This window comes from Microdochium trichocladiopsis, assembly GCF_020744255.1.
Source record: "Microdochium trichocladiopsis strain MPI-CAGE-CH-0230 chromosome Unknown B0I36scaffold_1, whole genome shotgun sequence".
Taxonomy (NCBI): domain Eukaryota; kingdom Fungi; phylum Ascomycota; class Sordariomycetes; order Xylariales; family Microdochiaceae; genus Microdochium; species Microdochium trichocladiopsis.
The window spans coordinates 3,858,816-3,886,564 of record NW_025763544.1 but is presented as its reverse complement, the minus strand read 5'-3'; the positions used below and the strand labels follow the sequence as shown (position 1 = coordinate 3,886,564).

The 27,749-nt window shown below is 56.9% G+C and overlaps 10 protein-coding genes across 10 annotated transcripts; 4 read left to right on the top strand and 6 right to left on the bottom strand.

Moving 5' to 3' along the window:
* The first annotated feature begins 1,768 nt into the window (after nt 1-1,768).
* Nucleotides 1,769-3,971, top strand: B0I36DRAFT_391675 (uncharacterized protein). Its single transcript, XM_046161420.1, has one exon. The coding sequence runs from the start codon at nt 1,969-1,971 to the stop codon at nt 3,853-3,855; it is 1,887 nt and encodes a 628-aa protein (XP_046018874.1). The 5' UTR covers nt 1,769-1,968; the 3' UTR covers nt 3,856-3,971.
* Nucleotides 3,972-4,877: 906 nt separating this feature from the next.
* B0I36DRAFT_311548 (uncharacterized protein) lies at nt 4,878-6,785 on the top strand. The gene is made up of 2 exons (XM_046152381.1): nt 4,878-5,012; nt 5,186-6,785. The coding sequence occupies exon 2, from the start codon at nt 5,208-5,210 to the stop codon at nt 6,411-6,413; it is 1,206 nt and encodes a 401-aa protein (XP_046018873.1). The 5' UTR covers nt 4,878-5,012; nt 5,186-5,207; the 3' UTR covers nt 6,414-6,785.
* Nucleotides 6,786-7,721: 936 nt separating this feature from the next.
* Nucleotides 7,722-8,868, top strand: B0I36DRAFT_379707 (uncharacterized protein; the record flags this gene model as incomplete). The annotated part of the gene is made up of 1 exon (XM_046160783.1): nt 7,722-8,868. Exon 1 carries the CDS (start codon nt 7,759-7,761, stop codon nt 8,866-8,868), a length of 1,110 nt encoding a protein of 369 aa, XP_046018872.1. The 5' UTR covers nt 7,722-7,758.
* Nucleotides 8,869-9,200: 332 nt separating this feature from the next.
* B0I36DRAFT_358066 (Frag1/DRAM/Sfk1) lies at nt 9,201-10,539 on the bottom strand (the record flags this gene model as incomplete). Its single annotated transcript, XM_046157901.1, has 3 exons — nt 9,201-9,273; nt 9,489-9,647; nt 9,842-10,539. The coding sequence occupies 3 exons, from the start codon at nt 10,537-10,539 to the stop codon at nt 9,201-9,203; spliced, it is 930 nt and encodes a 309-aa protein (XP_046018871.1).
* Nucleotides 10,540-11,093: 554 nt separating this feature from the next.
* On the bottom strand, nt 11,094-12,000 carry B0I36DRAFT_234977 (uncharacterized protein; the record flags this gene model as incomplete). The annotated part of the gene is made up of 2 exons (XM_046149366.1): nt 11,094-11,863; nt 11,934-12,000. The coding sequence occupies 2 exons, from the start codon at nt 11,998-12,000 to the stop codon at nt 11,094-11,096; spliced, it is 837 nt and encodes a 278-aa protein (XP_046018870.1).
* A 1,114-nt stretch (nt 12,001-13,114) lies between these two features.
* On the top strand, nt 13,115-13,566 carry B0I36DRAFT_358064 (uncharacterized protein; the record flags this gene model as incomplete). The annotated part of the gene is made up of 3 exons (XM_046157900.1): nt 13,115-13,127; nt 13,308-13,424; nt 13,523-13,566. The coding sequence occupies 3 exons, from the start codon at nt 13,115-13,117 to the stop codon at nt 13,564-13,566; spliced, it is 174 nt and encodes a 57-aa protein (XP_046018869.1).
* Nucleotides 13,567-13,851: 285 nt separating this feature from the next.
* On the bottom strand, nt 13,852-16,278 carry B0I36DRAFT_15747 (uncharacterized protein). The gene has a single exon (XM_046148612.1). It carries the CDS (start codon nt 16,213-16,215, stop codon nt 14,110-14,112), a length of 2,106 nt encoding a protein of 701 aa, XP_046018868.1. The 5' UTR covers nt 16,216-16,278; the 3' UTR covers nt 13,852-14,109.
* Nucleotides 16,279-19,132: 2,854 nt separating this feature from the next.
* On the bottom strand, nt 19,133-21,089 carry B0I36DRAFT_311539 (uncharacterized protein). Its single transcript, XM_046152380.1, has 2 exons — nt 19,424-21,089; nt 19,133-19,366 (listed from the first exon to the last, which is right to left on the bottom strand). Exons 1-2 carry the CDS (start codon nt 20,654-20,656, stop codon nt 19,271-19,273), a joined length of 1,329 nt encoding a protein of 442 aa, XP_046018867.1. The 5' UTR covers nt 20,657-21,089; the 3' UTR covers nt 19,133-19,270.
* A 1,534-nt stretch (nt 21,090-22,623) lies between these two features.
* Nucleotides 22,624-24,117, bottom strand: B0I36DRAFT_15687 (uncharacterized protein). The gene is made up of 4 exons (XM_046148609.1): nt 23,666-24,117; nt 23,323-23,460; nt 22,969-23,248; nt 22,624-22,916 (listed from the first exon to the last, which is right to left on the bottom strand). The coding sequence occupies exons 1-4, from the start codon at nt 23,815-23,817 to the stop codon at nt 22,662-22,664; spliced, it is 825 nt and encodes a 274-aa protein (XP_046018866.1). The 5' UTR covers nt 23,818-24,117; the 3' UTR covers nt 22,624-22,661.
* Nucleotides 24,118-24,816: 699 nt separating this feature from the next.
* B0I36DRAFT_233115 (uncharacterized protein) lies at nt 24,817-26,946 on the bottom strand (the record flags this gene model as incomplete). Its single annotated transcript, XM_046149204.1, has 2 exons — nt 24,817-26,489; nt 26,547-26,946. 2 exons carry the CDS (start codon nt 26,944-26,946, stop codon nt 24,817-24,819), a joined length of 2,073 nt encoding a protein of 690 aa, XP_046018865.1.
* Nucleotides 26,947-27,749: the final 803 nt, after the last annotated feature.

Here is a 27,749-nt window from a genome sequence, read left to right as displayed (position 1 = left end):
GCCGGCCTGTCGAGACCCTTGCTCCATCAGTCGTACACTAATCCTCCCCCCCGTTCATACGGTGCCTGTCTACATAGTCCTGCCGGAGTTGTGCGTGACCTGACGATGAGAAGATCGACAAGTCCCAGGTCCACTCTTGGACATGGGCCGCCCTGACACGCTAGTGGGAATAGCTGCCGTGCGGACATGGTGCCACATGGCAGAGTAGCGACAGTGTCAGAAGTGACTGTTTCCAATCTCTCATCCCCTGTGCTGACACTCAGGATACCCCTACGAGATTTGGCAAACATGACGTCTGCGCAATCCCAAGAAAGTCGATCAGGCTGATCACGATGGGTTGATCTATCCCTATTGAGACTTCTGACACGACCTCCGCAATCCTTCTATCAAGGATTACTCTCTACCCCGAGGCGATGCAGTTGACATGGATTGCTTCCGTCCAAGATTCGAGAAGTCGCCGGATGTGTATCGGTGTTCCTCGGAAGCCTCGCACACTACAGTAGTGCCCATGTGCCGCTATGGGTGTCGGTGCCCGCCTGAACACGTTCGACACTATCGGCCAACTAGCGTGATTAGACAGGCTTGATCACACGGTCAGGACTGGGCGCGACGAGGACGATAGCCAGCAAAATACGTGCGAGCGGCCGTGCGAGCGGCCGTGCCAGCGACCCTTTCAAGGCGGTGAACCATTGGTCAAGCATGCTGCCAAGAGGCTCACTGCTGATCGGCATTTCGAAGCCAAGCTTAGCGCCACTGGGGTTAGGAGACTCGCGTAGCTTAGGGACCAGGGTCCTTTTTCGGCACTCCGTTTTGACAGTTAGTGCAGGGCTGCCTCGTCGCATGCCAATGATGCTCATAGACGGGGGGCCGCCGCTTTGATCCGAGCACGATCACGCCGTTGAGAGTGGCTGTTCTCTAGTGTGTCTCTCGCACGTGTCTTGTGGTCCCCGGGACATCGAGATTCAGCGGCCAGCGTTGAAGCCTACGTAGACTGCTCATTCAGAACTCGAGGAACATGTGGCCGGTCTCTCCATTAGGAACATGCTCTAAGCCAAGGTTTCCAGAGGATTCCTGATTTGTACAATGAATCCAGGAGTTGGTTGGGCAGCCCGTCTGTCAGGTCAGAGCCAATGAACTGGGCCTTTGCCACGGTGCTCCCGTGGATGCAGGACGGTTGAGGCGCACGCGAGCCAGGGTCAAATGCCGCTAGCTCAGGTACCCTCGGAACTGTCACAGGTCCTAGCGCCCACGAGACTCCACCAACAAGCGGTTCATACAGCACGGGACGAGGATGAATATTGCGCGTGCCTACACTTCCGCGTTTCTGGGCGGTCCACCGCTGCTGGCTTGACTTGCTATCTCGATCGGCCATTTCTCCGCCCACTTCGAGTCTGGAAACACTGTCACAATCACACTACTAAGCGGAGAATAGAACATTGTCTATGAAACGGCATTTGCACCGCGTGACATCCAACCTTGGAGCAGGGTATTGGATGTGAACAAAAAGCGAGATCGGGACAGTCGAAGTCGCAGACAAGGCACGGCTCCGGGATATGTCGTGGCCAGTTCATTCTGACTGCGGCCCCGGCAGCGTCTTTGACGGGGATCATTGGGTCCTGCTTCCGAAGATGGGACCGGACGGGGAACAGGCACAACGGGAGACGTCCAAAGCGGTACGTTTCCAGGGCTGTCTCCATCTCATGTCCATCACTAACGCGTCCCGCCTACCCCTATCAGGCATCCTGAGGAGACAGTCTGCCCCCCATTAGTGATCATGCTCGCGTACCAGGAGATGACTTATAAGAAGGCAGTATCCAGCCTGGTGGGCTGCTGATTCCTTTGTTAGTCTCACCACGCGCTCTGGAGATACCTTCTCGACACAGTCACTCTTTACATCCTTTGGAAGTAGTCTATACGATAGCTACTCCAGTCCTCTCATTAATCGTTCTTAATCCACACTCTTTCATAATGCGTTTCGCTCCCCAGAGCGCCGTGGCCGTGGCCATGGCCTCCAGCCTGGCTTCGGCCAACTCGGTCGAGCAGCGGACTGGTCTTGGTCTTGACCTTTCCGGCCTGACTCACCTTGCCAAGCCCATCTCTGCCAGCGTCAACCTTGACCAGGACCTCTCTGGCCAGGTGCTTGCTGCTGGTGTTTTGGCCAACCCCGTTGTTGGTGACCTTGTTGCTGTCAAGGAGGATCTCGACATCTCCGTCATCTGCCACGACTGCTACACTCGTGGTAACATCGAGGCCTCCATCTCTCTGGAGCACGTCGTTCCCGCGCTCAAGCTGTCCATCACCGATATTGAGGCCAAGCTCGACCTTGACATCAGCGCTAGCGATGCTACTTCGATTGCAGTCAACCTCATTGCTGCCCCGGTTGTGGACCTGCCGTTCCTTGGCCTCAACCTCGGTGCTTCCATCTACCTCGACCTGGTCCTCGGCCTCTCGGCCGCCATTGACGTTTCTGCCGGAGTCGAGATTGAGCTTGTCGACGAGGCGGTGCTCTCCACCAACATCCTGTCTGGCGAGATTCTCAGCGCTGCCTTCACCGGTCTCGAGGTTGCTGTCCTCCCGATCGAGGTTCGTGTCGGCTGCACCGAGCTGCACGCCACTCTGCGTCTCCGTGTCGAGCTGGACGCGGGCGTCGACGTTGATGCTGGCGATATCCTGCCCATCCTCGACTTCGTCCCCGAGATCGGTGCCGGTCTGGAGCTTGCCGTGTTTGTCAACTTGGTCGAATACGTCGGTCTCTTCTGCCCCGACCAGTCTTGCCCGGTTCCCTACGACAGCTACGGCCTGAACGTCGGTGCCATTGTCGGCCTGGACGTCAGCGTTGAGAACCTTGCCCGCATCCACCTGGCCCCTACCATCTCGACTGCCCTGCTCGAGGCTCCCACGGCCACTCACTGTGCCACCACTGGCGCGCCCTCTGTCCCCGTGTTTACTCGTTCCGGCAGCGGCTCGGTCACCGGCAGTGCTACGGAGCTGGTTGAGATCGGTACCGGTATTGCCACTGGTATTGTCACTGGAACTGCCACTGCTACCATCTCTGCCAGTGTCACCGGCTCTGCCAGCGAGCACTCGGGCTTCCCTACCTCGGACATCACGATTCCTGCCGGACACGTCATTTCCACCGTCACCCAGACTGCCACCTACACCGTGACCAGCTGTGCTGCCAGCGTGCCCAACTGCCCCGGCCAGTACCAGGGCGAGACCACTCTTGTCCACACCACGACCTACACGACCATCTGCCCGGTCGGTGCTACCATCACCGATATACACCCTCACCCTACAACGGCCACTGCCGCGCCCACCACGACGTCCGCTGTCGTCACCCACGTCACGCCCGTGCCCTGCTCGTCGGTCAGCACCTTCCACCCTCCGACTTACGTCGCGTACCCGACCTCGAGCTTCCCTACCGCTGCGCCTTCCAGCACTCCCTACCCCACGTCGAGCGCTGTCCAGTCGTCCGCCACCACTGAGGAGTACCCCGTCAAGCCTACCACCGAGGGATACCCCGTCAAGCCTATCACTGAGGAGTACCCGGTTGAGTCTGCCACCGAGACCTACCCCGTCGAGCACCCTTCGACGACGCCTGCCTACCCGACAGCGCCGTACTACCCTTCGATGCCGGTCCCTCCGGTCCAGAACGGTACCACCACCTGCAGCCCTTCCACCATGAGCACCTACCCAGTCGGCCCTACCGGCGGCGGCGGCTACCCGACCAAGCCTGCCCCGTACCCAACCGTCTCCTACCCCGTGGAGACTCCCATCCCCACGGCCGGTGCCTCTAAGCAGGTCGCCAGCGGCCTCGTCCTGGCCGTCGCCGGTGCCATACTCGCTCTCTTCTAAGCGGCAGATGTGGTATTAGACCTTTCTTAGCGTAATCATGCCCGCCAAGGGTGGGATGTTCTGAAGACGTGGTGTGGGTGGTTGCAGTGGTTTTGAAGTGAAGCGCCGTCTGCGAGACACATGGTTCTTTATACATATAAATATCTTTTCTCAAACGGTGTCTGCATAGATTTTTAATACGATCTGATGAACTCGCACTTTTGGTTTTCGAGTGTGTCGCACTGCGTGACGTGACCGTTTCGCGTCCTCCCGTTGGTGAAATTATGGATGGGAATTTCGAGCATCACAACTGCCCAAGCCCCATTATCTTCTATATCTTCTACATCTTTTTCGTCCCTCGCGTTAGAACTGAGCGTCGTATATCTTTGCAAACCAAGGAGGAGTTGTCGAGTGGGACTGGCCCATTCGTGCCCAGAGCATTAACACGCCAAGATGAGGGGGAGGTGTGTGGAAGAGAAGGCCTGGAATGTGCAGTAGCACCCAGTGGCACCCCCGCATTTTGCCACAGAACAAGAACCCCTGCCAGATGGCCATGTGTGTGTGTGTGTGTGCTGCATCCTGCAAGCAACATGCAGCAAGCATGCATAAAAAGCGAGGGTCTATGTCTCGGGCTCCACTGAGTGGTTCTCGGATCGGGCACTTTGCCCAGTCCGTTCGTCGAGTAGGCTAACGTAGTCTCGCAGCAGGGCTTACTTCCACTGTCGGAAACAATGCACCCAATCACGGCCCAGCCTGGCGGAACCCTGACCTCATCTGGACAAAGGCTCCGACGGAAAGCAGGCGCCTGAGAGGGGGGAGGCATGAGCGGAGTCTGGTCCCAGGTGTGCAGATTTGCGACTCTTTTGGCGGGTCGGCCATTGTAATTTCACCGCCAGAAGAGAGGGGAACCAGTTGGAGAGGCCCGGAGAGGGGAAAGAGAGGGGAGAGAGTCAAAGTCAAGGTGGAGTAAGGGTCCGAGGAGATGAGCGAGTGAGTGAGTGGGTGAGGGGCAGGCAGGAGCGCTCCCACTTCTGTGCCGTTTCTTCTCTTTCCGCTGTTTGTGAGCACGAAGCAGATTGCAAGCCTCCTTTACCCTTCCTCGAGAAACTAGCTCCCGTCACTCGGAGTGTTCCCTGGCCACCAAACCTAGCCCTCCCCCATATCACCACGTTATCAAGGTATGTCTCAATCTCGAATCATGCATGCTGCTGCACCAAGACCCTCCTCCCACATGGCCAGCAAGGTGCCTCGGCAAGACACACCACACAGCTCCACCCCCACCAGTCAGCGTCATCCTTTTTGTGTCACAGAGAGCCGATGGCTAATAATGGCGTGAACGGACGGGCAGCAGCTCGCTTGAACCATATTCCGCAATGGCGCCATTCCGGGCTGAGCACATGGGCTCGCTCCTGCGGCCGGACAACCTGCTTGAGATCCGGGCCAACATCCGGGACAAGGGCGTGTCGGCCGAGGAGGCCGGCCTCCCCGCTGTCGAGAAGCAGGCCGTCGCCGATGTCGTGGCCCTGCAGCGCGAGGCCGGCTTCAAGGCCGTCAACTCGGGCGAGTTCAACCGGACGCGCTTCTGGGGCCAGATGTGGGACGAGTTTGAGGGCACGACGGCGCTGCAGGAGGCCGACGCGTCCATGTTCCGCCTCTACCACCCGGACGTCGTCAGCCTCATCGAGAAGGACCGCCACGTCATGCCCGGCGAGTCGGTCATCGCAAAGACCAAGCTGAGCCACGACCGGGCCAAGTCGGTGTCCAACCTGCACGAGCTCAAGCTCGTCCAGGCCGCGCTGCCCGAGAGCGAGTGGCCCAACATCAAGCTCACCGTCATCACCCCGGCCTGGTTCCACATGCGCTACAAGCAGGGCCGCGCCTACACGCCCGAGGCGTACGCCAGCGACGCCGAGTACTTTGCCGACGTGGCCAAGATGTACAACGCGGAGCTCAAGATGCTGTACGACGCCGGCCTGCGCAACGTGCAGTTTGACGACCCGGGCATGGCCTACTTCTGCAGCGACAAGTTCCGCGACGGCTGGGCCGCCGACCAGGACAACATTGGCACCGTCGACGACCTGCTCGACGCCTACATCAAGCTCTACAACGACTCTGTCCGCGGCCTGCCCGCCGACTTCCACACGGGCATCCACCTGTGCCGCGGCAACTTTATCGGTGGCCGCCACTTTGCCGAGGGCGGCTACGACGTGATTGCCAAGAAGCTGTTCCAGGACCTCGAGCTCGACACCTTCTACCTCGAGTACGACACGGAGCGCGCGGGCGGCTTCGAGCCCCTCAAGTTCCTGCCCAAGGACAAGTTCGTCGTCGTCGGCGCCATCAGCACCAAGCTGCGCGAGCTCGAGGACAAGGAGGCCACCAAGGAGCGCATCCTCAAGGCCGCCGACTTTGTGGCCGAGGGCCGCGGCGAGTCCCGCGAGCAGGCGCTGAAGAGCGTGTGCATCAGCCCCCAGTGCGGCTTCAGCACGCACGAGACGGGCTACCCGCTGTCGGTGGACGACCAGAAGAAGAAGCTCGGTCTCGTGCGCCAGATTGCCGACGAGATCTGGGGAGAGCCGTAAGGCGTGGGACCGGAACACGGCAGGTGTGCGCAATTGGGGTGGTGAAAAAGGAGGACAAAGCATGCAAAAAGTAATTCTGATCAAGATTTCAAGATTCAACATCAAGAGCATGTTGCAAGTATGACCCAACCCGTCTCATGCGCCTTACGTGTTGGTTTGCAGTACTTACAGCGATTCTCAGCGGGGTTTCCGTGAGCTTTCGATTGTGTTATACGGGAAAAAGCAAAAGAACGCCTGAATGTCGTGCTGGACTGATAACTAACCAGCCCAGTGTGGTTTGAGACGGCTTTGCCTGTCCCCAAGGACAAGCCAATGCAGGAGCGCCAGGAAGCGCCTGCTAGGTACATAGCTGCAAGTCCCATGCGTGCTCGATGACCCAAGATGTTGTGCGGGCGGCCGGCCCAGAGATGCCGAGCACATATTGAAGGATGATGATGGATGTATGGGATTGTGCGATTGTGCGATCAGCGTCCCAGAAAACCGCGAGCACGCGGCTCCTTCCCGGTTGGGGCAGTTGCGCCTATCAGTGCACGCCAATCCCAGACAGCTGGGACACAATGACGTAATGCCACGCCCCCTCGATGCCCTCCCACGCGGCTCACACATTGGCTTTTGCGAGTGCACATGACGGCAACGGCGGAATCAGATCAGTGCTGAGATGGGGATGAGACGCGCACCTATGATGCTGGGGGTGTCTTGTCAGTTGCCCCTTCCCTTGCTCGTTGTGCCGGGATGGCAGTCCTATCATTGCGCGTCTGGTCCAGCCTGCCCGGTCCTGGCCAATACTACGTAGACCAGCACTTGAAACTGCATGTGAGAGATGCACGGGCGACATTCACTGATGTTGCTCAGCTTGTTGCCCGTGTCCAAAAAAGTTGGCAGGCAGGAAGCAGGCAGGGGCGGACCATTTGGCCCGTGGGATGCGCCTCCGGGCCGCCGTGGTGGAAAACTGGGGAAGACCCTTGCGCTTGACGTGTCTTGGTGGAGCCCGTCATGTTGGGCTTGCTCTGCCCGAATCTGGCAATTCTGGGCAGGCACGTAGACATGCAGTCATCGTGATCTCTGATCGCTTCAGTACTGGTGCTGGCCAGTACATTATTTAGCCGGTGGCACATCACCCATGGCACAATGAGAGACGTCTTACGAGCCTGGATGAAACAGGAACCACGCATTGCAAGTCGGTCTGCAAGCCCACGGCATACTTGACCCTTTGGCGCAAGCTCTATCAACTATATATATATCCACGGCGCCAAGTGATTGGGGGTTTCTGGAGTGTATCTCGACACAACATCGTAAAAGGAGCCATCCCCTCTGTCCAGTCGTCGGGTTCGTCCATTTTGACACCATGGACACAGCCCTCGCCATCCCAGAGCTCCTGGAAGCCATACTGCTACACCTGGACACGCGCACTCTGCTCGTGGCGGCCCAGCGCACAAGCACAACATGGCACAGCCTCATCAAGACCTCCCCTGGCCTACAAAAGGCTCTGTTTCTCCAGCCCGACGCCTCGATACCACCCTCAGCACCGCTCTTCAACCAGCTCCTCGTCGACACATTCCCCTTCTGCTTCCAGCAGCTCCACAACCAGCACAAACACCAGCACAAGCATCAGCAGCCTGACCTGCCGCTACAACAACCCATTTCCAGAAGCAAGGACGCCTCGGCTCTAAACGCGACCCCATTCCCTGCGTCGCCGCACATTACTTCCCGCAAGCATGCGTTTGCCAGGCCAGAAGCGTCCTGGCGGCGGATGCTCATCCAGCAACCGCCCCTGCGCAGCTATGGCGTCGTCATGACGGCCTGTGTCCCGTCCTCGACGACACGAGCCCCCGGCACGCGGGGGGAGACGGCAGACCCATCACCAGACGATGGGGCCGCTTCACCACCACCACCACCAAGGGGCCGCCACTACCAGGCGCAGGAGATCTTGCTCATGCCCAGCCCGACACTGAGCTCGCAACAGCAACGTGAAGACGAAGACGACGACGCATCCGTGATAATATCCATGCCCTTCCTGCTCGAGAAGTGCCTCACGGCGCCGCAGCAGCCTGCGAGGGGCAGCGGCGGCGGCGACGACGACGACCAGGATGTACCAATTTCTGGGTTCCGAGTGTTCTGGAACGCCGGCGGCAGCGGCAAGGACACCGTGGAGGCGGCGGCGGCGGCGGCGGCGGCAGCGGCAGCGACAGCGACGGCATCATTTCCGGGAGAAGAGCGCGAGCAGGTCCGGAGCGCGGTCACGTACCAGGCCCAGCAGCACAGGATGGTGCTCAACGCGGTGATCGGGTTGGCCAAGTTGAGCCCGCCTGACGCGGAGCTGCGGCGCGTCCGGGATGTATTGCTTGATGGGGATTACGAGATCCTCGGCGGTAAACCGTGCACGCTGGAAGGGGCGGCGGGGAGCTGTGCTTCCCACTCGAACACGCATGACGAGTGTTCCGACGTCGAGATTTGAGCTACGAGAGAGACGTGAGTGCCTCAGGTCTGGCTATTCAGCGAACTTTGGGCGGGCGTGGTCAGGACGTGGACCTTGTCTTTGGTTCCTGTACTCGCACCCGCGGCGGTGCTGTCTGGACACCAAACGAACTTGTACGAGAACACGACATTGTACTATATAGCATAGCATTGCACTGTATTCTATAATCTCCTATAATATGTACGCTCTCGCATGACGCCTGGCATGGAGAGTATGGATTCCCGTTATATATCCACTGCTCATCCCTTCGCGAGCATTGGGACCATGGTCTCCAGACGAGAGCCGTACACACCAGTGCGGTTCAAGGTGTTTCAAGCACCAAGCAATGGCTGTCTTTCAGCTTCCACACTCTCAACAGCTTCATTCTTCTCGTCTTCGCGGACCCTACCAAATAAGTAGACGCCAGGGAAAAGTCAGCACACGTCTCCGATTAAAAAAAAAACGTGAACCAACCTCTCTCAACCACGCGGTGATGAATATTATTGCATGACAGGCGGAGGACCAAAAGGGTGTATGTGTGTGTGGTTGAAAGAGCTGCAGAACCACAGGACTTGCATGACGAAAGAGAAGACGAGGCGGGGACGCGAGAGAGGACGTACCGAACAAAGCCCACAAAGGACAGCAGCCAGAACGCGCCGAGGTACGTGAGCGTCCACTCGCAGTAGCCCGCCCAGCGGTGCTCCTGGGCGTACATGAGCGCGACGAAGAGGACGCCTACGACGAGCTGGACCACGACGAGGATGGCGTTGATTGTCACCCTGGGTTTTTGGTTTTGTTATTATGTTAGTCTCAAGCACAGGCAGACACGACACCAACATATGGTGTGATGTATCTTGTGTGGACGAGGAAGCTTGGGAGCAGTAACGCCAGAAAGAAGTTTCTTTCAGCAACACAAGTCATTTGATTATTTTTCATGCATGCACACGTAGGAACCGAGAACAGGGGAACTCACCACTTTCTCAACCCAGCAAGCCCCGGCGGGCCCGTAAACCAGAGCTGATCCCGCCACAGGGCCGTGGTGAGCGCCGCGCTGAGCCACAGCCCGGCAAAGGTCACCATGAGCAGGTAGTGGTGCTGGACCGAGTAGTCGACCGTGTCGAAGACGCTGAGGAGGCAGAGGCTCAAGGCGGCGGTGAACCCCGTGAGCTGGGCGAAGAAGCTGACAATGGTCGTGGTTGCCACGCTGGTCTCCTTCTTCTTCCTCTCTCCAGGGCTGGCTGGCTTGGTAGTCACAAGGGCACCGCGGTCTTGAGGATTTTCCTCATCAGTGGCATCATCACGATAATGTGTAAGCGAGCCCCCCTCGACCCTGTACAGGTCCGGCGAGCACCGGACATGGCTTACACCAAACACCGTGCCGAAGAAGAAGACGCCCGTGACGGCACAGCCCACGATGAAGACGGGCTTCAGGGTCTGGGCAGCAATGTCGCTAATGAACGGCACGTCGGGGTTGGCTTGCTCGGGGTATCTGGGCCGGCCCAGGAACACCCAGCGCAGGAGGAGTGTCGTCAGGGTTGCGAACCAGACCGTGCCGGCGACCAGGGGGAAGTAGTGTAGTCTGAGTCTGAGGCTCGCTGGCAGACGGGGCACGCTGGTGGTGGTGGTGGTGCTTGTGCTGTGGGAGGTTGCGTCGTGCCGTGTCTGTGGCATGATGCCGCCAACCCTGACTTTTCCTCAAAATTGGTGTTTTCTGAACTTATTCGCCTTTCTCGAATCAGGTTGGTGCGGGACTGACTCCTTTGTTAGCGAATCTGACGAAGGTTGTGGATCAAAGTCGAGACAAGCGGAAAACGGCCTGCAAAGTGACCGCCAAGGTATTGTGCACGCAAACACCACATCGACGAGAACAAGACTTCCGAGATGCAGGAATCCAACTACAAGCCCCAGGGCATCGGCTTGGTTCACAAATCACTGCCGTCGTGATGTTGACAGAACTACGTCATTGCCTGCACGATAGGGTTGTCGATATCGGGCACCAGGGGTGGGTTGCGGATCACGCCGGGAGCTCTTGGTCCGGCACCCCCTGCCATGCATTGGCACCTGTACCCGAGATGAAGCCATCCACGAATCGGGCATGAGCAGAGGCACAGTCCAACCCCCACCAAGGGTGACGGGGTTTTCTTTCTTCCTTTCTTTTTCTCTTTTTTCTGAAATAGATAATGTAAACCCTCTTGTAGCTGTGCTTCTGACACTCACTCTTATTATCATGTCTCCTCGGACTTGGCCTTCGGGGCCATGGCCTTGTTCGCCGCCTCGACAGCGGCCTCCTCATTCCAGGCATTAAAGTCCCTCCTCCCCTCCTCCAGATAAGCTGGCAGCTTCTCGACCCGGTTGTACGGCCCCGGGAGCGGCTCGCCCATGCTCAGCTGCACGGGGATGACGCCGGTCCAGACGCGGTCCAGGAGGGCCTCGTCGGCCAGGTCGGCCTTCTCGTCGCTGGGCATGCCCGTGCGAATTTTCGCGCTTCCGGCGGCGACCTTGACGCGCAGGATGCTGGTGCTGCCCATCTCGGCCTTGTTGGGGGGCACGCGGCTGTTGCGCCAGCGGTCGCGCACCACGCTGTTGGTGATGAGCTCCATGGCGTAGTTTTTCTCGTCGAGCTCCGTCACGAGCGTCGCGTGCCCGAACAACACGGCCGAGCGGTAGTTGTAGCTGTGGCTGTTGGGCGTCAGCGCGAGCACCAGGCCGTCGACGTGGCTCGCGCCAATCGTCAGGGGCATGCCGCCACCCTCTGTTTTTGTGCCGCCACTGTCGTCGCCCCCTTGCCGTGTCAGGTTCATGATGCGCGAGGAGACGTAGCCGTGCAGGTACAGGTCGAGCACGTCGCCGGTGTCGGCGCTGGGCCGGTCAAAGGAGCCCATCTGCCCAATCATGGGCAGCATCATGGGGAACGGCGAGTCTGGGGTGGTGAAGGAGACATGGAGGATGGGGCACGAGTTGATGATCTGGTGGATCGTCTCAAGGGAGTAGCTGGCTGTGCAGACGACATCAGCATGTTGTTTGTTGGAGCACGAAGGGAGGGTAAAACAATGGGAATGGGGTACCTCGAGAGTCATATCTGTTGACCTTGCTGAAGGGCTTTGTGGGGTACTCGAGGCTGACGGACGGCATCTTGACGGAGCAGTTGTATGGCAGTCTTCAAGACACCACTAAGACAAGACGGCGATAGGAAGTAGGATGGTGACTGGTCTGGAGGGCTCTGTGTCGAGCCTCCCTCCGTGGAATATATACTTGTTCAACAACAGTCTGCAGCAGTGCAGATATCTGGCATGCGTCGGGACACAGGCTGATCTCCACGAATCGGCATCGTTCCGCAGGGCTGACTGGGAGCAAAGGGCCTGATGACTATCTGGTAGCACACGAATGGCTCCCTCTCCGCGCCCTGCAAGTCAATCAAGGCCTAGCCGCTGAGGGGTCCTTTCGTCCCTTGGGGTCGAGTCACCCAGCAGGAGCACTGCTTGCCCTAGTTGGGCATGTCCACCCGTCCGTCCACTAACCGCGCTCTCTCTCTGTCTGCAGCTGGTCGAAAGCTTGTCTTATCTGCTGGCGGACCTTGCATCGGAGCCCGCGGGCTCGGGCCCAGCTGCAGTCATATTCGATTCAGGGTCCAGCATCGATGCCACCGTCTCTCCACTTGCACAGCAGGCAGCATTGCTTATGACCATGGGTGTCTGGCTCTAACAAGTGCAGGAGTTTGCGAGCCGTGCAGCGAACCCCAGCCCCATGACACACAATCCACAGCCGATCCCGCTGGCCCACTGCATCAAGCAGTGTTGTTCCGACTGTCAAGTCATGGAACTACGCCTATGCTAGTGAGAAGTGGAATGGGCCGTTGCAAAGCGTCGCAGCGGCAATGTGATCCATCTCGACCGAGGAAAATCGCTTATTGTAATGAGATGCAAGTACACTAGTTGTAAACTCGACAACTCAAACAGAAGAGACCCAGCGAGGAGGGCGGCCCATCGAAGCTGTGGCGCATTCCTCCAAACCACCACACGCGCAAGCCACACTTTTCAGTACCCGCCTAAAAGTCACAAGTAGTCCATCCTATTGGCTCCTGGGCCCAGCCAGGCTCAAGGACCCCAGTGGCGGACCACTCGCCAGAGGGCAACAAACGACAATTGAAGATCTGCTGCTGCTGCTGCTGCTTGTCGAGCCTGCGAGACCCGACGACAGCTCCCTCGCTCAACACCCCGCGTGCGACCACCTTCCACAGGCCGTAGCCATGGCGAAGAAACGTAAGAACGCACCTCACACCATATTGCACCGGCCCCTCCGACCCCCTAGCCGAGAGAAAGAAGTTTACACGCGAGAACGACAAACACCTCCACGAGACCACCCCGACACACAGAATAGACATCTCGAGAAACCCCTTCCAGGAAGGGCCTATCCGGCTAATTCTTGATCCTCGTCAACAGAGAAATCCCGCATGATCCCCGTGCGCCTCATCTCCATGGCCATGACGGGCTTCTTCTACCAGTTCACCCGGCCCCGGACCTCGAAACCAATGAGCATGCTCAAGTACGACCCGATAGGTACGCATGTCTCCAACCCCGTTCATAAGCAGCGCAAATCAAATGGCATTAGAGGGGGAGACTTGGTTGGTTGCTGACGTCGGATCGGAAATGTGTAGTGCGGAAAAAGGTGCTCTTCCTCGAACAGAAGCGAAAAGGTTGATCGGCGCCACCCTTCGAGCATCCTCATTATATACCCTACCGTCCTGCCGAAGTGCAAACATCTTCACTGCATTGCATCTCGAGCCAAATAAGCGCCGCCGAGGCACACCACCCACCCAACAGCTACTGAGCAGTGCCAGCTCTTCAAAGCTTGAGCAGCATTCATATCACATACCTGTACACCATCTGTACCATATCAGATCACCAAGATCCCACGACCTTCACGAGTGACGGGAGGTAGACCATAAGCAATAAAGCAACGCAGTCTCGATTTTCTAGCATACATGAGGCTCGGTGTGTGTTCTGCTTCATCGCAGACGTGTGCACTGTGGCGATGTGGTGCCTGAACAGCAGAGGCGCCAAAAATGAGGTTTCCACCGCAACTGTTCATGTACCATGTGCTTCGTGAGCAATTCAGGTCATTAAGCTAGTCAGAGTGGTAACCATACACCTATCGAGTAAACGACATTCGAGAGGTCCCTGCAATCTTGCCTCTCTATGTCTATGTCGCCATCATTTCATCCCCTCAAATTCGATGCTCATCTCATGCCCGAAGCGCGGTCTGTTGCGAGTAAGTGATGACCCGGGACGACTTGCGCTCTATCGGGCCTCCCCGTCGCTCTTGGCTTGAGAGTGCAGAGATGGTGGAGGACTGCGACTCAGCTTCCGATGGCTGGGAGAAATACTGTGACATCGAACGCGACAGTTTGAGCCGCTTGCGTTGCGGGTCGTCACTTCCGGGGCCGGCCTTTCGAGTGTTCCGGGCATGCATTCGGCCAGTCGACAGACTTCCTTGACGCGGCGCTAGGTCATGTAGTGTTGTATGACTTTGGCCCTCGCGAGCTGCACTACTTCCTGTGTTTTGCGCTTCCAGAGGTTGTATTTCCGTGCCCGTGCTCGAAGAGCTCACCCTCCGATTGTACATTGTGTGCACAACAGGGCGCCGAAGATTGGCACGCGGTGCGACAGGTTGAACCACGACTTGAGAGTCAGGTATTTCGAGCTCGTGGGCTTGCATCGAATCGTCTGCCTGACTATCGGCAATGGGGTTCTCAGAGATCTGCGACTGAAGTTTCATGATGGATCTCGGCACAACCAAGCCTCTTCTTGTCAATCTTTCCTGCTCAACAGATATTGGCATGTCGACGCCTTCAAGAACTGCAGGAGACTTGATGGATACGCGCCTCTCATGATCCACGTTGTTAGAAGTGGCGGCATTGGAGACCGGCGCAATTGGTATGAAGCCAGGCGCGGGCGCAAGGGATGATTCCACATTCTGAGAGACCTCGAAAACAGTCTTGTCGTGTCTCTCCCAGAATTGCAGCAGCACCTCATGTACCCTGAGCACCTTTTCCAACTGCTCGCCAAGCTCAATGGTTGATGATTTGTCGTTCTGAAGTCGGCTCAGACTCTGCAACCATTTCGCACTTGCAAGCCGGCCGCCCGAAAATTCCTCAAGACTTGTCTGGAGCTTTTCGCGACTGTCCTGAGAAGTTCGGAAAGCCATCAAAGAATCGTTGGCCACCTTCAGGGCCGCTGACAATTCCGCACTTGCGGTTTTGTCACGAGCACTTTCATCAGCTTCGGCAGCGCGCTCAGCTTCGATAAGTGCCTGCTGAAGCATTGCAGCATTTGCCACAGCGACCTCATGCAGCTCTTGCAGTTGTTCTTTCTCGCTGGACAGCTCCTGAAGACTGATTTCAAGTTGTCTTACTCGAACGCCAGAGACCTCGCTGGCACTTTGGGCGCCAGACAATTCTTCGCCAAGCTTCTTGTTGTTCTGATCGGCAGTTCGCAGCTGCTCCTTTAGATCGGCTCGTTCGACCTCAACGATACCCAACTTGGTGGTCGCATCGTCCAAGGCCTTCTGACGCTCCTCCTCTCGCGCCCTGGCTCGCTGATCTGCCTCTTCCCGCTCGAGGTCTTCGGTCCGCTTCTGATCCTCCAGCTGTTGAAGTTCCCGAGAGCGTCCAGACAGCTCCTGCTGCAGCTTCTCGTTGGCCAAATTCGCGGCTTTGAGCTTCTTCAGCAGTTCTGTACGCTCCGCCTCAGCCTTTTCAGTCGAGTTGTTGACGGCTTCGAGTAGACGCTGCGCCTGCTGCTCATGAAGTGCTCGATTGTGCTGCTCAAATTTCCTGTGTGCCTTTTCGAGCTGTTCCTCCATGGCCCGGGACCGTCCTTTCTCCGTAGCTAGTTCACTGTTCAGTGTGTCGAGGCTTTCATCCTTGCGCTTGCACACGAGGTCTTTTTCGGCCGCAAGCTTCTCAGCGTCTGCCAACTTTCCCTCAAGTACTGCCAGCTGTCCACAAATAGTATGTCTGTACTGTTGATGCGATTCCTCTTCCTTTAGAAGGCGCTGTTCGCTGCTCTGAACTGAAGTCGCCTGCCTGGCAAGCTGGCTCTGTAATTCTGCAATCTCCTCTGCTTGGTTCTCAATCGAATTCTCCTTCTCTCGCAGTGTCATTTCCTGACCTGTGAGTTGGCTTGTGAGTGTTCCAAGTGCCTCCCGCATTTCCGACAGATTTGCAGCCTCGTATTCGTAGGACCACATAGTCTCTTGCAAGCTTTGGTTCTCTTGCCATTGATTAAACACAACCTCGTTACTTTCTGCAAGCTGGCGCTGGAGTTCCTCGATGATCCCCTCATGCATAAAGACCACATTTTCAGCGTCTTGGAGCTTTTGTTGCCAGAAATAGCTCTCCTGTGCAGCACCGAAACGCGCCAGAATGTCTTGGCACATCAATTCGATAGTTTCAATTTGATTGGATGGTTTTGGCATATTCTTCAATATTCCAGCTTTGAGTGAAGTGGCAGCACTTTGTAGATCAGCGGAGAGCCTTCATATGATGTCAGTAAAGGATGACAACGGCGGTGTGCATTGCAAATCTGTGGCGTACCGTGATAAAGCGTCGTTGAGCACAGTCTTAAGACTGTCGTGCGTCATATTGTCCTCATCAAGTACCGAACCTTGATCGACGAGCAAGCCCGCGATTTTGTCGAGTCTGACTATTGTCAGCCGAGTTCGGTGTCAAGATTGCGTGATATATACTTACTTTGCACTCTGCTCCACGAGCTCGCCATGCTCCAAGAGCTCATGGTCTCTCACTTGTGAAAGTTCTGCAATAATTTCTTGGCTCTCTTTAATCAGTTGTTGTAGGGTTGCGTCGTTCTCCTCCTTTGATTTCCGTAGCTGTTCTTCAAGGGAGGAGGAAACGGCCCTCTCTCGGACAGTCTCCTCCTTGCTGGCGACAAGCTGGGTCTCAAGCCACTGCACCTGCTCATCGACTGGCACAGATAGTTAGCAGGGTTCCTAGTTCCAATATATTACGAGAAGACCTACGTCCTCGGCAATGCTCACGAGCCTCGCGGAGGGCTACGAGAACTCTGTCCTGGAAGCTTGCTCGGATGCGTTCGGCTTCCTCGAGATCCAAAGCACGTTGATTGCGATATTCCTCCAGTTCTTCCCTCATGGTTGAGGTGGCCTTCTGAACCATGATATTAGTTTGCTTTTGGAAAGCCTGTTGTTCCTTCAACGCTTCGTTGGCATGGTTCTTGAGAATCTGATATTTGTCCTTCAGGTGGGACAAGCGCTCAGCAATCTTGGTGGTCGAACCCTGCAACACGGATTTTTCGTTCTCCAGGTCAAACTTCTCTTCTTCCAGATGTTGAATCGTGCGAACCTGCTGCTCAACCTGCTCGCTGCTCCTGTGAAGCATCACGTCACGTTTTGCGATTTCATCCCGAAGCCCCACTAATTTGGTTTCCTGTCGCTTCATGAGGTGGTGCTCGTAGACAGAAAGTCTGTTGAATGTGTTCTTGAAGTCACTAAAGAAGACGTTCCGCTCAGACAAAGATGGGCTGGACATTTCATGTACTTGGTTGGAATGCTCAGCTCGCCGCCTGGATGTGTTTGAAGTCTGTGATCCAGGGCGTCGTATAGGTGTTCCGTCAAGAGTTGGGGGGCGCGAAGCTCTCTTTGTCTGAGATCTCGTATCCTTGGGTTTCGTGACAGAACCTCGCGGTGATTGAAAGCTCAAATCACCACCAGCGGGATGATGCGGTTGTATGATCTGGCTAGGTACTAGAGCACAGCCTTTCTCTCCTGCCTGTGGGAGTCGTACTTTGATCTGACTTGCCGTAGCTCTGTCAAGGCGCCTGGTCTTCTGTCGCGACCCAGTCATGGCTGGCGTAGCCCTTTGTTTTGTACTCTCTTTCTTGCCAATGCTAGAGGGTGTAGGGTCGGGAGGCTCTTCCGAGGTGCGAAAGGGGTGAGACGATAGTGCTTGAATACCATGAGGTGCAGCTCTCTTGCTCGCAGCAGCGCGGATGACGTTTTCGACATCTTCAGCTTTGTTGTCAGTATGGTCACCTGAGATCATCTCACGATCAATATCGACCGATGGTGGTGCTGCGCTTGTATTGATGGCTTCCGCATATACAGGCTGCTGGGGCGAGCGCGAGAGTCTGCCATGGCTGAGGATGTTGTCCTGCGCAGACGATCGTGCGTCCCCCTGTCCTGATGGAGGCGTGCCGGTTGTCGTCTTGGGAATCTCAATATGCGGGACCTCGTCGTTGACAGAACTTTTGAGAGCACTCATCCCTCGAAAAGCGCCGTCTTCCATGCCGGCGATGTTCTCCTGGATGAAGGGGACGGTCTTTGTAGCCGATCCATAGTTCACTGGTTTTGTTTTGGGGGCTCGTGCGAATGTGAAATCACCAATCACCTCCTCTTCCAAGTGGTTCGTGGGTAAACGGAAGCGTCCTAGGACTGTGGCCCGCGAACACCCAGCAGGAGATGGTGGTGCCAGTTGCTGACTGCCTTGGGTGTCGGCCTCCTGTAGTTCTCGCTTGTTGGGAATCATGATCACTGCCTCGGTGACCGCATGCCGTGGTGAACTACTGTGATGCAGTCCCTGGGGCTGCTCACCGCCAGGACTAGGCGGACGGCTGGATGACATGATGCCGTTCTCAGAGAGGGCAAGGCATTAAGTGACACGTTGGGGTGAACCGGGTGTTATGTGAAACTCGAGGTAGGCTCAGAACTCATGGAAGAAGCAACTTGACTGAAGGAGGCTGCAGAATCTCTCTTGCACACAGTAGAATGAGTGTGTTCTTTAAAAAGTGTCGTAGGAGGCTTGCGCTGAGTGATGCATTGCGGTTGAACCTGCTTCATGTAGAAGCCACGCGCGTGTGGCTTGGGACAGGAACAGCGAGGATGAACGTTAGAAGTGCTCGAGGAGGGGGACCATCGAGTGGCAGCGACATAAAGCAGAGGGGTGCTTGGTAGGATCGTCTGACGTTGGGAGGAAGTCGCTGTCAAGCCACGGAAGGAGCGACGCCCAAGATGCCAGGCATGTCTGATCTACAGACCACGAAATGCCGCCCGGAACTTTTCGGCACGTAGACTTCCTGATGCTTGAGCCGGATTCTGCGCAGAACAGCGCTCTTAAAGACGTCGGAATGCGCAACGTGCAATCGTAGCTGCAATTCATCAAGTATGCGCTTGGGGATATCTGGCCGGTCGCTGCCCACATCAGGTCCAGTGTCATAATAAAGCCGACCTGAGCAGCAGACAAATTTGTCGGGGAAGTGTCTTGCAAGTGTTGGACAGACCAAGTCGAAGCAAGATGGCCATGGTCTTGTGTGTTTAACGTCTCATATCTATATACTAGTCGTATTGCTTCCCTACACCGCACATCACCGCCCTACAACAGCGTCCAATCCTCTTCATCGTCCTGATCAGCTTTCAGATGCGTAGAGGCGCTATGCCCAGCTTGTGTATCATTACTTGACGGTACATCCTGCGAGTAAATGTCAGAAACATCATGGCCGTCGACTTTGCTCCCGTAATTACTCACATTAAGCACGGGCAGCCTGTCTACCAACATGCGTAACTCTCCAAGCTGTTCTGCAAGTTGTGCGTCCTCGGCGTGACTCGGTGTTCGTTGGTGTTGCGCTCGTCCAGCTGGTCCGGCCTGTGCTTGCTTCACGACATCGTCCAGATCGCGGTAGCTTGGGCGTGCTGGTCCCTCCCCGCCAGCCCCTGAGTCTCCGTTCTGGTAGCCATTCTCGAGCTTGCGCCTCAGCCTGTCCCTCTCGTTCATGAGCTTTCGAATATGCTGGCTGGAGTCCCTCAGCAGAGCATCCTGTTCGATGAGCCGGTTCTTCAGTCGATCAACCTCTTTGCCCTGCCTCCCGCCCACAGCTCCAGTCTGAAACAGGGCATCTCGACCATTCAGCCCGTTGATAACCCTCTTCCTGATCTGCGCCTCATACTCCCACAGCGCTTGCACGCCCTCATCCACACCAGGACAATACGTTCTCAGCGCCTGGCCGAGCTTGAGCGCCGGCTGCAGCACGTATGTGTCGAGCTGCGCACCTGCCTCATAAGCGAGGTGCTTGTTCTCCTGCGCGAGGGCGACCATCTTACGCGAGGTCTCGAGGCAGAGCTGGGCGTTGGCGTTGATGGTCCGGGTCAGCTGATTGATGCGCTCGGCGAGGTCCTGCTGGCTTTCATCCGGGTTTCGTGGCAGCCGTGCAGAGTCGATATCCACGATGCCAGCTCCATCATCGTCTTCATCGCCGCAGAATTCATCATCACTATGGTTCATAGTATATGCTGGCCGTGGCGGAGGAGCACTCTTTCGCTTAGGGATCCGGGCTTCAGAAGCACCACGACTGCTCTTGTCACGTGCGGTTGCTTCCGACTTGCCAGGGCGATACAGCTCTTCCTTGGGATCACGGCTAACTGCAGGAGGCCGTTGCTTCTGTCGCGCTTCAGGCAGTCGCGGAGACTGTTGCACCGGTGGACGCAGGGGTATCGAGCCACGGCGGGTGTCAGGCATGCCGAGATCCAGATCGCTGCTGCCATGGCTGTCCGCCATCATGATGCTGGACAGACTGGGCTCATGATCTTCGAAACCATACGCCAAAGCTTCGTCATCGTTGTCAAAGAACATGTCCTGCTGCATATCTGGCACTGGGAGTGGTGATCGAGGGCGATCACCGGCTGGTTGGTGTTGCGGGGTTCGGTGAGAGCGTTGCTGTAACGGCTCACCGCGAGGTGGCAGCCATGGTCCCGTGTCGACCATCTTGGAAGGGGTGTATGCGCGCAGATGATTAATTATGATACGGAGGATCACATGGAAGACGATAGAACGTTGTGGTCCTTGATCTGAGAACAGGCAGCAGGATCTCCGAATCGTGCGGTCTAGGCGAGATGGCGGCGAGGCGGCTCCATGCGTATAGAATGATAGCGAAATATCTCGCGAGTCGTGGTTTCAGATGAGCCAGTATGAGGTTTTAGAGCAGTAGATGGCGTTGCGTTGTGGCAGTCACAGAGGGGCGCTGCGGTACAGATCACCTGCTCATCCCAACGTCGACTTGACACGCATGACCGATAACTGAGGTCGGCAACAGGCCCTCTCCCTGCCTTATGCAAGCGCGGCCGTTTTGGTGGCTAAAAACGCCCAAGCTAGAGAGGCTGGCTGTTGCGTCCTGACGCATTAGGCCGGACGGACTGGGTCAGGAGCTTGTAAGGTGAACGGGCGAATCAGTGGCGGACATGGCGAGAGCTAAGGGAAGGCAGCAGAGGTGCGCCGTGGGTGAGCACGCGGGCAGCTCAGCGGGTGGGGCCAGCTGCCGGTGTCGAAGACGCAATCGCCAGCTGTCGAGAGTGGAGTGTCTCCCAATGCTCGTGTGACGTGGATCGCTTGCCCCGCCCCTTCCTTAGTCATGGATCGGCCCATGATGCTCAAGGTTGGCTAAGAGGCAATCCTCATAAAGAGGTCCATATCTTAGCCTCACAGTAAACGTCAAAGTATGGGCCTCTGTCAAATAGGCAGCGGCAATCGCAAGCTTGAGTAAGTACCTACGTAGGTAAGCAATACTTGTCCGGGCCCCTGCACGCCAGTGCTGTCTTCTTTTTGATATCGCGGCTGCTGAACGGAGCACAGGAGCGGAGTGGACAGTCACATGGCTCCTCCATCAGCTGCTGCAGTTCTCTGTACCACACCGCGTAGCCACCACGGCTTCACTCGAACGTTTTTGTTTCTAGTGAGCGGCGTGGTACACAGCATCTGGACACCCAGCTGGTGGTGGTGGTGCTGTACGACCCTGCATTTCGAGGTCTTGGCAGGACACACTCGATGCGCCCACTGCCGTATCACCTTGGCCGGCTTGTCCTGCGTGATTGCATCATGTGTCTGTCAAAACGGCAAATAAAAGTTGGCTTGCAAGGGTATAATTCCCGTCAGAGAATCCTTCAGAAGTACCTGCAGACGACCACCGTTGTGCAGTGGCGCTCTCGGCAGTGTCGTGTCAAGCTCCCCAGAACAACGGTTTAGGAGGCCCAGATCTAAGCTTGCCCAGGTGCCCAGTGACGTAGTGTACATACACAAGATTAGTGGCCGAAGCCTGTAGGATCTGTGTTTGCGATGGGAAATGTCATACGCGACGCTTGTCATACGTCACCCGTGCTTTCTTTTATTCTTGTAGTGTCTGGATATCCTCGTCTACGTCGTGCATAACCAAAAATGTGCTCACCACTAGTGATTGGCGGCAGGTAAAAAATAGTAGAAAAAATTAATCGCTCGTAAGAAATGATTGCAGCTGAGGCCTGCACAGAGGCAGGCAGATCAGCCAGCTCTGATGCTGGTGCTTCCTGGCAAGCTGGCGGTGGCATGGGGTAGAGCCGCTTGGTCAGCCTTCGCACTTCTGTAGTGGGGCTGCTCACTACGGGTGCCGCAGCAAAAGCCGATGCCCCTCCCCGGTCCTCGGCGGTCGCTAATGGCGCAATTGAGGAGTCGTTCTAGCCCTACAGGGGATTGAGCCAGATGTCGATGCCCAGTTCTGAGAAGCGTTTTGCGGAACTAGGCGCTCGAGTCCCGTATAAACGCCTCGAAAAGCCTTGCTTCCACCTGTGGGAACTTGGTAATTTGGTTCGATTCCGTGCTGCAAAAGGTGATGCCCAATCCGAACACAGTCTCAAGTACTCGAGACCAGGCGACGCGCGTGGCTAAGACGGCGTGGTTCGACATTGGAGGTGGGGATAAGCATGGTCGGCGCTGTGAGTTGATGCAGAAGACGGGGTTGCATCTAGTTTCCTGCTGCTTGCTTCTCCTTCGACTTGGCGTTGTCTTCGTCCATGTACAACCGGTTCTGCTCAATGTAACGGATGACTGGCTCCGGGATCAGGTACTGGATGCTCATGTCCCTCTTGAGGAAGAGCCGAATCTTTGTGCTGCTGACATCGTTTTGTATCATCTGGTGGATGACGTAGATGTTGTCTTCCCACTGTTTAAGACTGGCCAGGGCCTCATCCATATCTGTGCCGCTGCGTTCGACGATCATCTGGCAGGTGGTCAGTCGAAAGCCTAAGAGAATGCAAGGTGGATTCACGTACAGCGCCGAAGTTGCCAAGAATGTGGTCGAGATCTTTCTCGGCCCACACACCAGGTGCAGACATGGTACCGATCAGATCAGCGCCGGCAAGCAGCATGATCTTGGCCGGCTTGCGGTGGGTGCCGTCCTCACTCAGAACGCCGCCATGGACACCGTTGATCTCGTGCTCGAAGTGATCGAGCACGCGAGCAGTGGGCATGTAGGCCGGCTGAATAGCCTCCCACGGGTCGACCATGAGCCAATTTGAAGTTTCTTCTGTGGCGAGCTCGCACATGCGCAGTCTGATGACGGGTGATGATGTTAGCATTGACTGTCGCAAACATGTCGATATGTACCTCGAGAGAAGAAAGCTCACCTGTGGTGGGAAGAAGCCAAGCCAGCCTTCTTGTAGGCGTCCGAGACGGGTGATAAATAGCCACCCACAACCTCGAAGTTTGTGTTTATCCGAGCATAGTCGTTGGCCATCTCAAACATGCGCAGGTGGAGATATGTGCTAGAGACGAGCATCAGTCTTCTGAATGGAAACCCTGCTTGAAATAGTGCCTGCTGGCCCGCGTAATAGTGGTTTGGTTTGTCCCGAGGCTGACGAACGGCGGTCCGAGTAGTGGTGCTGCATGTAAGGTGCATGCATGTGGACTCATCCGGCAGGGCCGGCCATTGCTGAAGAGTGCATGTTGGTGTGATGTGCGATGACCTACATTGGAGAGAAACTGCCGCAGGCGACGAGGACGAGGGGCACGCGATTTGAGTCTGTCTGCCTCAGGCGCAGCCTGTGCGAGGGGAATCTGTAGCTGTCGAGGTCCATGTTCGAGATGGGAAGTTGCGCAGGGCCGGTGGCGTGCGTCGTCATTGTGAATCCGTGAGCCCCCGGCGACGAGAGCTGGGATGTGAACAGAGGGGCGGCGGCGGCGTCGTTGGCAATACTGTGTGCGATGTGAGACTGTAAGCAAGGCGATCGTGGGCGTAGCGTGTAGTGTGTAGCGTTTACGTGTGCGTGTGTGTGTGTGTGATTGTTTAGTCAAAGTCAACTCTTGTCGAAGAAGGGCGAGAATTGAAAGAAGTAGCCGGCCCCTCTGTCTGGGCCAGGCAGGCCGGCTCGGGTGCCTCTACTCTAGTCTAAGCGTGGGGCGGGGATCCCAGACGTGGATAGGATAGCGCTGCCCTTGGTGCGCAGTGCGGGAAAAACACATGCAGTAGCGGCAGCCACTGGCTGACGACGCTGAGGCAGCTGCCCCGGCGGCACAGCCCGGCTGGCCAGCCTGCCCGCTGTCGGCGCGCCGACCTCTGCCCGAGCGCCTCAGGCGCCGTCGCCCAGCGGACCAAACGTTGTCTTGGTAGTGGAACCTCATCGTCGCACTCCCTGTTTCAATGTGACTCAAGCCCGCCGCTCTCGCCGCGGTTGTATCCCCGGACCCCTATTCTCGTTTTGGTCAAGTGCTCAGTCCTTTTCTATCCCGCATCTCCGCTCCAAGGGAACAAAGGCGCATCGACAAGCTAGAGTTGAGCTTCATTCTCCATCCACGTTCCGTCCGTCCGTGCTGCACAAGTGCCGCGTGCTGCTAGCCCGGAGCAGTTCAGTACAATGCCTGCCGCTCAGACTCTAGCCCGGCGGTGATCGGCACTCTATTCCCGCCTGGGGGCGGGCCCGCTCTTGCCCAGTCGGCCTCGGAAGTGGTTTTCTACAGGGGACCTCATGCACGGCACAAGCTCGACGATCTTTGTCCAACGACTTGTCCTCGACTACAAGGTACATTCATTCATTAATTCATAAGGTTCACACGATAGCTTGGTGCGGCTTGTCTGTCCCCGCGTGTCGTCGATCCGCTCCAACACGCCCCCGGTTCTTAAATCAGTAATCAAAGCTCTCGACAACAAGGTCCTCCTCCGCCATCCACTCGAGCAAGGCTTTTCTCATGACCCCAGACATGCAGGCATAGTACTTGCGCCGGCCCTTTTCGCCAACGGTGAGGATGTCGTCCTTGCCAATTCTCCGGCTGATAATCTTGGCCCCCATGTCCTCGACCTCCTTCTGCGCTGCCTCCGCAGCCGCCCCATACTGACCACCACGAACCTTCCCAGTCACAAACAGCGTGGTGAGTTCAGCGAGGCCCGGCGTACGACCGAGCACGTCCCGGGCAAGAAGCATGTCGTCTGCGCGCAGACTCCAGAGAAGCTTCAGCTTGCCCTCGAGTCTGGATTGAGCCATCGACTCGATCACCCCGGGTGCTTGAGCCATGAGTGGCGTGATGCCGACGCCTTGGGCCAAGAAGATGCGATCCTTGACGGCCAGACTCTGACTGGCCCCATCGTCTTCAGAAACAAGCATCCTGAACTCCTTGTCGCCACCAAACCCGAGCACGGGTACCTGCAGCGGCACCGCAAGGTTCCACCGAGACAGCAGTGCCGTGACAGGACCATGGCGGCGTATCGTGATCTCAAATTCCTCCGGCTCGAGCGAGCTCTCTGTTGTTGCCGGCTTCTTGATCGGTGCACTAATCGTGAAGCTGCGAACGTAGTCGTCATTTAGGCTCTGTGGGTCGTCATCGGCCATGTGCCGATAGCCGTGATCCAGCTCCTCGGAAAAGTCCAGTGTGATGTACTGCCCCGGTTCCCACGGCTCCAATCTCGCCCGAGTCTTCCTCTGGGTTTCCGTCAGGGACAGAGCAAATGTATACCTTGCCACCGTGTCCGTGATCTGCTCGCGCGTCTTGAGCGTAGCCACAGCAATGCCACCCGTCGTTGCCTCTGCTGTGGCGGCAACGTCGGGCTTCTCTGTCTTCAGGTATTTGACCGTGGGGTTGTACGGGCTGTGGTCGATGGGGCTGCCACGGAAACCGAGACCGCTCTTGACAAGCCGTGCAGCGTCGATGTCGACCTTGACCGCAAGCTTTGTGCGCGGCAGATACGCAGCAGCCCTGTCGCCGATGAGCACCTCTGCGGTGCCAGTGACATAGAGCACGTCCCCCGTGTCATAATCGGGCACGCAGATGCCTACCTGCGGATCGCGGCGCAGGTTGCCGAGTGTTTGGTACAGGTTGTTGCCCGAGAACTCAGGATATATCAGCGTGGTGGCCGGCTTGCCGCCGGCTTGGCTCGTCGTCTTGAGGACTCTCATGAAGCCCGGCGCGCCGCCACGGTGGTTGACATCCATGCTCTCCACGCCGTGCTTGGACGCGATGAAGAACATATCGGCCTTGTCGACCAGCTCGATGGCCTCTTGCGGAAGTGCCACGCCAGCCCCTTCTCCCTGCTGGCTTGCCTCGTAGGCTACCTTTGGTGAAGGGATGTGCGGCGTGATGTGCTTCTTGTTGATGTACTTAGGGCAGTTGCCCACAGTTTCAAGGATGTTGAATCCAATCTGCACCTCGCCGGCGAGTGCAGGGGCATTCTCATGGTCGCCATCGTTCTTCCCTTCGGGATGTCTGTACCCCGTCATCGACCCGACAATCATCCTCCCAGCAAACTTGACCCGATCCCTAGTTTCCGGATCAATCGACAAGCCAGCCATGATCTTCCCACCATCTGGCGGCCGCACAATCTTGTCCGGAACAATCTTCCTCTTCTCGCCTGCTCCCGCACTCTCCCCCTTTTGCTCCCCGTCCTCGTCACTCCAGGCAGTCAGGAGCTCCTTCACAACGGGATCCGCACCAGTGACATCCATGACCGCCTTCATCGCCAGCACCCCCTCCGCGACGGGCCTCGCAAACCCGGCCTCGTCTCCCGCCAAGGTGACCCAGGGTCTTCCATCGTCATCCAGCGTCCCCAGAGCTACCAAGGGAGACGCCGTGATCCGGAAGCCATACCGCGCGGGCAGGCCCTGCGACGTCGGATTCTGTGAACGCGGCGGGAGCCGCATGAGGCGGTGCATCTCCTGCTCGCCGGCATGCCAGGGCAATGCCGGGTTGAAGTCTGGGTCATTGTCGTTGTTGCTAGTAGCACGTCCCGCGTGGGACGGCTCTTGGAGGAGTGTCGGGGCCATGATGATGGGGTTTTCCTGTGGATGCTAGGTGTTTTCCTTGAGTTTCTGTTGTGAAAGTGCTGACTTTGTTGACTGTCGTCTACACACTCGGCTGTTTTCCCCCGTGACTGGAAGTTTTTGTTCGTGCTGGTTCGTGGGGGTTCCACGGTCTCCTCGCTCTCTGGCTAAGGTCGTTTCTCTTCTGGATGCCTAAGGAGTGATGGAGATATGCCAGCGACCTTGGAGTCTGGGTTGCAAGGCCGGTATGGATAAATCTGCTTTATGTATTCCTCTCTACACTTGAGCAAGAGCGGCAAGGCGGTCTCGTAGTTGAAGACTGTCAAGTCCAGAGCCGATGTGGAAATGAGCAGATGATGAGCCGATGCCAGACATTTAAAACTCCCAACAGACTCGAGACCTGAGTGCTTGTTTTCCAGTCAGTCAATCAACCCAATCCCCAAGATTCCGTGGGATCAAGTAAGCACCATGCGCCTGCCGTGTGGGAGAGCTCCACCGGAGCCCCCACTTGTGCCATTTCCCCCCCGCATTTGTAAGGCTGAAGGAGGGGCCAATATGTCTATCGGAGAGCGATGCTAATGCCGCTTACAGTTTTCCAAACAACGAGAGCCGAACGGGCGATTGAAATCACCAAAGCAGACCCCGAACTCCCACGCAATGGAGGGGCTGGCGTCAGCCACGCATGGTAGATGGAGGTTCTCCTCGGCGTTTGCAGTCCATAACAGGGCGCGTACAAACTACCGTATATTGAACTACACGATTACACAATGCTGCCAAGGTGGAATCATCGGGCTATGCCCCCTCCC

Excerpts from the sequence above, each read along its gene's own strand:
- B0I36DRAFT_391675 (XM_046161420.1), top strand. The coding sequence starts at position 1,969 with ATGCGTTTCGCTCCCCAGAGCGCCGTGGCCGTGGCCATGGCCTCCAGC.
- B0I36DRAFT_311548 (XM_046152381.1), top strand. The coding sequence starts at position 5,208 with ATGGCGCCATTCCGGGCTGAGCACATGGGCTCGCTCCTGCGGCCGGAC.
- B0I36DRAFT_15747 (XM_046148612.1), bottom strand. The coding sequence starts at position 16,215 with ATGCATGAGGGGATCATCGAGGAACTCCAGCGCCAGCTTGCAGAAAGT.
- B0I36DRAFT_311539 (XM_046152380.1), bottom strand. The coding sequence starts at position 20,656 with ATGGTCGACACGGGACCATGGCTGCCACCTCGCGGTGAGCCGTTACAG. Across the intron at positions 19,367-19,423 it reads ACAGGCTGCCCGTGCTTAAT|GATGTACCGTCAAGTAATGA; the intron begins GTGAGTAATTAC and ends ATTTACTCGCAG.
- B0I36DRAFT_15687 (XM_046148609.1), bottom strand. The coding sequence starts at position 23,817 with ATGACGACGCACGCCACCGGCCCTGCGCAACTTCCCATCTCGAACATG. Across the intron at positions 23,461-23,665 it reads TGCGGCAGTTTCTCTCCAAT|CACATATCTCCACCTGCGCA; the intron begins GTAGGTCATCGC and ends GCTCGTCTCTAG. Across the intron at positions 22,917-22,968 it reads TTCTTGGCAACTTCGGCGCT|ATGATCGTCGAACGCAGCGG; the intron begins GTACGTGAATCC and ends ACCACCTGCCAG.